General features: G+C 51.4%; 1 protein-coding gene and 1 non-coding gene across 2 annotated transcripts in view; both read right to left on the reverse strand.

Moving 5' to 3' along the window:
• PDGFRL (platelet derived growth factor receptor like) overlaps positions 1-5,601 on the reverse strand; it is a 39,975-nt gene extending 34,374 nt beyond the window's left edge. The window contains exon 1 of the mRNA XM_066380229.1: positions 5,400-5,601. Coding sequence (XP_066236326.1) covers positions 5,400-5,454 — 55 coding nt within the window. The 5' untranslated portion in view covers positions 5,455-5,601. The remainder of the gene's footprint in view (positions 1-5,399) is intronic.
• Positions 2,203-2,278, reverse strand: TRNAT-CGU (transfer RNA threonine (anticodon CGU)). The gene has a single exon. It is a non-coding gene; the product is annotated as a tRNA-Thr (tRNA).
• Positions 5,602-7,906: the final 2,305 nt, after the last annotated feature.

Raw genomic sequence — 7,906 nt, forward strand, 5'->3', positions numbered from 1 at the left:
AGACCATCCATTAGAACAGGGTTGAGCACGCTCCTTTTTTTCCAAATTGAGGTAACTGACATATGGCATTATGTTTGTTTCAGGTGTGTAACATACGGCTGGATATTTGCACACGCAGTTGGGAAACGATCACTCTTGTTGAAGCCCCCTCCTTGGCACGGTCCGCGCCCAGGCCGGAGCACTGTCCCGGTTTCCTCTCACATCACTCACAGCCCTTCTCAGCCTGTTTGGCAGCCGGTCCTCATCTTCCTTTCCTGCCTGGCCTGAGTCCCAAAGGCTTCATGCTTGCAACTCCTCTCAGTCGCCAACGACACTCAATCCGCCAGCGGCCTCACACAGCCCCCCGGTGTCAGCAGCATCTGTTCGCTGAGAGCACCCGGTTCCTGTCCTGACTTCGCCTCTCCACTCGACTCCAGGTCTGAACTGCTCACTCAGCACGGCCACTTAGAGAGCTAACCGGCAACGCAAACCCAGGTCCACACGGAAGTCCGGGTGCTCCCCTTCTCAGTAAAGAGCAACACTACTCACCCAGTTCCTCGGGAAAAAACCTCAGAGTCACGCACGATTATTTCTCTTCTGTCCTAAACCTTGTCCAATCCAGCAGCGACTCCTCATCGTGGCTCCGCCTTCCAAACAGACCTTGAACTAGTGGTGGGTGGGGTTCAGCCGGTTCACGTAGTAGGTTCGGCAGAACCGATACCTAATTTTGTGTTGAGTTGGGCAAACGGGGTGTTAAATTGGCACTTGTCATCAGGGTTCTCTCGAAGGTGGGCACCTGGGCAGCCGTCCAATGTGGAAATCACAAATTTACATTCCTTACTCTTTTTCAACGTTCATCTGCGCAACAGCGTATTCTAAGCACCCATAGTGATGTTCATTCCATCCATAGATGAAAAAATTGCAAGTGAGGACGCCAATCAAGAAGCAATACGACCTGACCTGTGGTGGCGCAGTGGATAAAGCGTCGACCTGGAACACTGAGGTGGCCGGTTCAGAGCCCTGCACTTGTCTGCTCAGGGCTCATATGGGAGTTGGTGCTTCCTGCTCCTCCCCCTTTCTCTCTCTCTCTCTCTGTCTCTCTCTCTTTTTCAGTCTCTTCTCTAAAAAAATTAATTAATTAAAAAAGCAATATGGAAATAACAGTTTTATTGTTTTTTGTCAGGTATTATTTAATATGTTTTCATTAATATTCTAAAAGTCTTTCTTAGAACAATCTAGTTTTGTGTACCTCTTATTGTTCTTATTTAAGTACTAAATGCATGAAATAATAAACTACCTTTTAATATCAATATATCATTTTTTTATACTTAAAACGGTCATTAGGGCAGAGAACCGGTGGTTAAATTATTTGACTCCCACCACTGCCTTGAACCCAATGTCTTCGCCTCCATCACTGTGACCACGCTGGACCAAGCCATCTCACCTAGACCATTCAAACTGCCCACATGTAGGCGCCTGGCTTCCACCCCTAGCACCTCGACCTCTCAAAACGTAAGTCGATCGTGGGCGCGCCTCTGCTCAAGACTCTCTTTGACTTTCATCTAGTTTAGAATAAAGCCCTAAGTCTTTCGTGCCCCGCAAGGATCTGCCATTTCCGGTCTCTCTCTTCTGGTTCTAAGGATCAGAGATTATTTTATTTGTCAAACATACAGGTCCAAATCCTAAACGATTCAAAATATGCGTGATTTGCACTGAGATTTTTTTTTTTGTATTTTTCTTTTTTTTTTTTTTCAAATATTTTATTTATTGATTTTTTTAGAGAGAGAGGAGTGAGAGAGAGAGAAAGAAAGGGGAGGAGCAGGAAGCTTCTACTCCCATATGTGCCTTGACCAGGCAAGCCCAAGGTTTTGAACTGGCGACCTCAGTGTTCCAGGTCGACACTTTATCCCACTGTGCCACCACACAAGTCAGGCCTTTTGTATTTTTCTGAAGCTGGAAACGGGGAGGCAGTCAGACAGACTCCCGCATGCGCCCGACCGGGATCCACCCGGCACGCCCACCAGGGGCGACGCTCTGCCCATCCAGGGCGTCGCTCTGTCGCGACCAGAGCCACTCTAGCGCCTGGGGCAGAGGCCAAGGAGCCATCCCCAGCGCCCGGGCCATCTTTTGCTCCAGTGGATCCTTGGCTGCGGGAGGGGAAGAGAGAGACAGAGAGGAAGGAGAGGGGGAGGGGTGGAGAAGCAGATGGGCGCCTCTCCTGTGTGCCCTGGCCAAGAATCGAACCCGGGACTTCCGCACACGAGGCCGACGCTCTACCACTGAGCCAACCAGCCAGGGCTTGCACTGAGAATTTTTTACAATATTTTTTCTCATTTTTAAGAATTGCTGAGTTAATTTTTATCCTCTCTTTCCAAGGAATAAATTGAGACACAGAAATGACAGAATCCTGGCTAGAGGATCACCATTAGCCTTGCTCTCCTTACAGATACCCAACTGTACTGCCCTCACCTCATAATGAAGCTCTTTAGTCCTCCCGGAAGATACCTTTCTACAGAATCCCAAATGAAGCCACGTGAGACTGAAGATCAAATTAGCATCAATCAAGACCAACAATGCAGCAGTAACAAATCACTACTAATGCTTCATCCTTTGCTCCTGGGATTGGATAAAATATGGAGATGGTCAAAAGTTGGTAAGTACCTGTGACTTTGTACTTCTTTTTTTTTTTGTGTGTGTGTGTTTTTCTGAAGCTGGAAACGGGGAGGCAGTCAGACAGACTCCCGCATGCGCCCGACCGGGATCCACCAGGCACGCCCACCAGGGGGTGATGCTCTGCCCATCCGGGGCGTCGCTCTGTCGCGACCAGAGCCATTCTAGCGCTTGGGGCAGAGGTCAAGGAGCCATCTCCAGCGCCCAGGCCATCTTTTGCTCCAGTGGAGCCTCAGCTGCGGGAGGGGAAGAGAGAGACAGAGAGGAAGGAGAGGGGGAGGGGTGGAGAAGCAGATGGGCGCTTCTCCTGTGTGCCCTGGCCGGAAATCGAACCCGGGACTTCCTCATGCCAGGCCGACGCTCTACCACTGAGCCAACCGGCCAGGGCCAACTTTGTACTTCTTAATGTAAAAATAGCAGCACCAGTCAATAATGACATGGGCACAAGTCCACACAAATGCTAGAGGTCAGGTGCTGCAAGTCATGCCCACTCTCAGCGGGGTCTCAGGCTGTTTATTATTAACTATTTTCATGCCACAAGAGTAATATGTGCCTTCCCAGCTCATACTCTTCATGAGGAAAAAATAACATACTTTCTAAAAATTTAAAGCAGTTTAGAAATTGGCCAGGCCGACATTGCTGGGTTAGAGCAGCTGTATACCCAATACTCATGGCAGCAAACCTTTTTCTAGCCGAAGGTCTCTCCTAGAAGTGATCAGAAAAGTGGAACGACAGTGGGATACTTTGAGTCACGGACTTGTGTCTGCAGTTGGTCATGCACCGTATCCCAAGCTGCCCACCAGAGCCTGGCACCCTCCCTGGACTGTTCCTGGCCCCAGCCAGCCACATCATAACTCAAAACAGAAAAAGCATCCTTAATAGGCTTCGGGAAACTGTTACATAATTTAAGAAGGCAGATTTACTTTTCTAATTATGTATTCAGTATTTTGTTCACAGTCTTTCCTGTGTATTTTAAAGTATGTACTTTAAAAGCAGTGCTATCGTCACACCTAAAATGTAGCAATTATTTCTTTTAAAATATTTAGTCTGTGTTCAGCTTTCTCTGATTATCTCATAAATGTTGCTTGCCCGTATGAATGATGTTTGACTAAAACAGATGCTAAATGACTCAGGCAGTCTGTAATCGTTCTCATGGTCTGGGCACACATTGGCCGGAAACATCGAGGAGGCCGAGGCTGACCCTGTTTCCTGAGCCTCTGAAGCGGGCATCTTGGGTGAACCGTACAATCAAGTAGTGGGCTAGTGAGTGGGCTATTCGAACTGATTTTGTCTGGCCATCTCCTGCCCTGTTAAGAAAAGGTAATACCCAATACCACGTGTCCTTCACTCTAGCCATCAGTGGAGGGCCTGCCTGGAGCATTTTGGTATCTCATTTTACGACAGGAGCTCATGCCAGCTCCTCTCTGGGCAGAGTCTATTGTCCCTTGGCCCCCAGTAGTCACACCCCCTACACTTTATTCAGCACGACAAAGACTTAAGGATCCTCATGCTCAGCTTCCAGTCCCACCACCATCTTGGACTTTGCGAACTAGGATATGTGGTATTTTGGGCACGCGCTCCTAGTTTCATGGGAAAGAAAGGAACTGGTCAGGGCTGGGTAGTGGATCAAACGTGAGCCAGGTTGAGTCGGCTCCAGCGTGAGCTTGCATAACAGCAAAAGCTGCTTTTCAACCAAAACTTAAGCAAAACTGTGGCTGTAACTGAGGAATTCCAAACCCTGAGGGAGGGTTCAGGATGCCAGGATGTTCCCAGACGCAAATGTACTGTACGAATAACACCAACCAAATAAATAGTGGAACTAGTAAGACAATGAAATGCTAACAGAAATATGGGCATAGACAACATAGATATGAACCACATCCACACACAAAACCTGACCCTATGGTTGTCAGTCTACAAAACAGGGTGGGCCCAGGACAGGCACACACTGCAAAGAGAACAGAGGCACCAGGCTCCTGTGTGCTGAACAAAACAACATTTTTTCATCCTTCCCTGTCCACACAGAGGCCTTTGATTTGGCGTGAGGTTTATGCGGTAGAAGTATCTGGTCTAAGAGTCAGGCAGCGCTTGCAGTATTCAAGCCCTACCTAGGTGGTGGAGGAAAGAAACCCAGGACCGGGGCTGGGAGGAGGACGACACACAGCGAAGTGCCTCGCTCAGGTGGCACCCGCTCTGGGAAGCGGAGATCCCGGGCGAGCGCGGAGGCTCGGCGCTGGAAGCCACCCCGTGCTGCGCCGCCTCCCAGACCGACACGTTGACACTGGGGGCTGGCCCAGGCGCTGGCTGGGGTGCCCGCCCGGCCCGACAGGGCTTTCGGGGAGCGCGGGCGCGTTCCTGCTAGGGACCTAAGGGGCCGGGGAGCCGCCACCGTCCCCGGGCTCCCAGAGGAGGTGGAGAGAGAGGGGGAAGGAGACCCTCCCAGGAGGGGGCAGGTGCAGCCAGCAGGGAGTGGCGCCAGGGACGAGCCTGGGGTGTGCGTGTGCGTGTCCGTGTGTGTGCGTGTGTGTGCGTGTGTGTGTGTGTGTGTGTGCGTGTGTGTGCGCGTGTGTGTGCGTGCGTGTGTGCGTGTGTGTGTGTGTGCGTGTGTGTGTGCGTGTGTGTGCGTGCGTGTGCGTGTCCGTGTGTGTGCGTGTGTGTGTGTGTGCGTGTGTGTGCGTGAAGAGTTAGAGGAAGGGCGGGCTGGCGGACGACGAGGGTTGGGGGATCCCGGCCAAGGTCGGCTCACTCACCATCCTCTAACGCTTCGTGCACGAGCAGAAGAGCAAGCAGCAGCCAAACCTTCATCTTCAGGACGAAGGGTCGGGCAGAGGTGCTGGGGGCAGCGGGTCCGAGGCGCGCGGACGGCGCAGGGCGCAGGGCGCGGGCAGGGGCGCCGCCTCGGGGCGGGAGCCGCGGCGGGTCGGGGCGGGCGCCTGGGACGCCACAGCTGGAGGATTCGGTTTCATGAGGAGGAACGCAGTTTTTGGGAAAAAGTTTGGGATTTTTTTTTTTTTTTAATTCTGTGTAATGTGACCTCTCCTGCCCCCTGGCGGAGGTGGAGCGCAGCGCCCTTTCCTGGCAGAGATGAAGGGTTTAGGGCGAAATGTCAATTCAAAATCAATCCCTCAGTTTCCCCAAATCCGCGTTTTCTCAGGTTTACCGACTTCAAGAAGGCCCAGAGTGATTCTACGGGTACTGACATTTAACCATAATTGTTCGGATGTGTTCCGACCAACTCAGGCAGAGCCTTAATGCTTTGTTATAAGTGTCCCCTAAACATTTAATTCCCAGAAGGTCTGTCACCTGTGCTCACTAACAAGTCCATTACCTTCAGTTGTTCTTGAGGATTTAAGTAACAGCGTCAAAGCTGCCCTGTCCCTCCTCCACCCACTATACACACACACACACACACACACTTTCTTCTGGGTCAAGATCAGCGCTCTGGGCTTCTTCTAAATCAGGGGTCTCAAACTCGCGGCCAGCGGGCCGCATGCGGCCCGCCGAACAATTTTGTGCGGCCCGCAGACTAATCCACGAAGTTCAAAATATTTTGGATAAAATTAAGTAAGCCTAGGGGCCTACTTGTATTTTTCATTTCTCTAGCATCCTAGCTAGATATTAGCTTAGTTAACAGCAGTTGTGATGCGAACTACAGTTTCTGGTCGTTTTGTGACACTGAAAAGTGTTGCGTAACAGTTGCCTTTTGTAGACCTAGTGCGCGGCCCGCCGAACGAACAGTTGTGATCTTGCTCTACGGCCCACATGCTGAGTTGAGTTTGAGACCCCTGTTCTAAATGAATACTTCTAAATAGTATCTATTTTCTGCCAGGAGGTGCCTCAGATCTAACCAGTTTTTCCTCCCAGAACCTCTGTGTGTTTATTGTGAAGTATGCGGAGGAGCTGATTAAGAGGGAAAAAAAGCATCTCAAATCAAAATATAATTGAATGCTCAACTGTGCGGTCCATGCTGTGAGGACTGGAGAGGTTCAGAGAGGAGAGTGCAGGTTGGAGGAGTGACTTCGGAACCACAGAGGTGAAGGACTTGAATCTGGAGAGCAGAGGGGGGAGGGAGGATGGAGGACTGCGTCCTTCGGCTGTCTGGCCACCCCCGGTCAGCAGAGCAGGGCATGGAGCAGGAACTGGGCTGGCAGCAGTCACCCGCCCAGCAGCGGTCATTGGCTGGATTGGAAGGGCAGATTCACCATGGGACTGAAGTGGGAAATGAAACTGGGGCTGTGGTGGGTTAGGGGAGGATTTAGGCATCCACGTGCCTCTCTGCAGAGCCAAAGTAGGTTTCTGAGCTTGCAGACTCAGAGGATCCTAAGATCAAAGCAGCTTGCAGGTGCGGACCAGCCAGTGTACTCCCCCAGGTGGGGAACAGGGCCTGGCCTCCAGCTGAGTTCACTTAAACGTTACAACTAAGCACGCACGATGAAGTGGCTTCTCCCTCAATGCCCCAGAAAAGGGCTGTGGTTTAGGACAAACTAGGTCTTAGCAGCGCTTCATGCCGGAGGAACCAGTTCTTCCTCCCGTCGCCAGCTCGGGTCCTAGCCTCGCCGTTTCTGGTTTTGCAATGGAGAGAACAGTTGAAGACTGGGAGTATGGAAGTCCCAGGTTCAGGTCCTGTCTCTGCCACTAGCTCTCAACAACTCCCACTTCCCACTTGAGCTCCCTCGATGTTTACTACGTGTGCATTATTATGGATATAAGGGTTCAGACATCATTCCTACTCTTGAGGAGTGGGCAGTGGCCTGAAGAAAGCGTTTGAGCTACTGTAAGGTGCTGTGTCACATTCTGGGGGGCATTCTGAGCAAGGAGGTCCAGGAGCACACACAGGAGTGACTAAGTCTGCCTGGGCTGCCCCCCACTGAGATCCCTTTTCCTTCTGACCCCATGAAGTGGACAGCTGTCACTCTGTGTTGGACGTTGGGGTTCATCACACCTGTAGGACCAGGGGCCACCACCGTCGTGGCCATGCAGGTTCCCATTAGATTCTGGCAGACGGTAAAGAAACAGTGGAGCCAAAAAACGGTGGGCCCTTCCTTTGTTAAAGTCTCGCACCAGGTGACGACCAAACAAGCAGGAAAAACACTTCCCTCTCATTCAGAGCACCCAAAGCCCTGGCGCATACTCCGGTTCCACAACCAGGAGAATCTTCTCCGGTTCCTCCTAGATTCAAAGGCCCCACCAGTCTCAGCGGAGCTCCCAAAGCCCCTCAGCTCTGATTCCCCATCTGCACCCCTCCTCTTTCCCTGCC

This window comes from Saccopteryx leptura, chromosome 4 (assembly GCF_036850995.1).
Source record: "Saccopteryx leptura isolate mSacLep1 chromosome 4, mSacLep1_pri_phased_curated, whole genome shotgun sequence".
In the NCBI taxonomy this organism is placed as follows: Eukaryota; Metazoa; Chordata; class Mammalia; order Chiroptera; family Emballonuridae; genus Saccopteryx; species Saccopteryx leptura.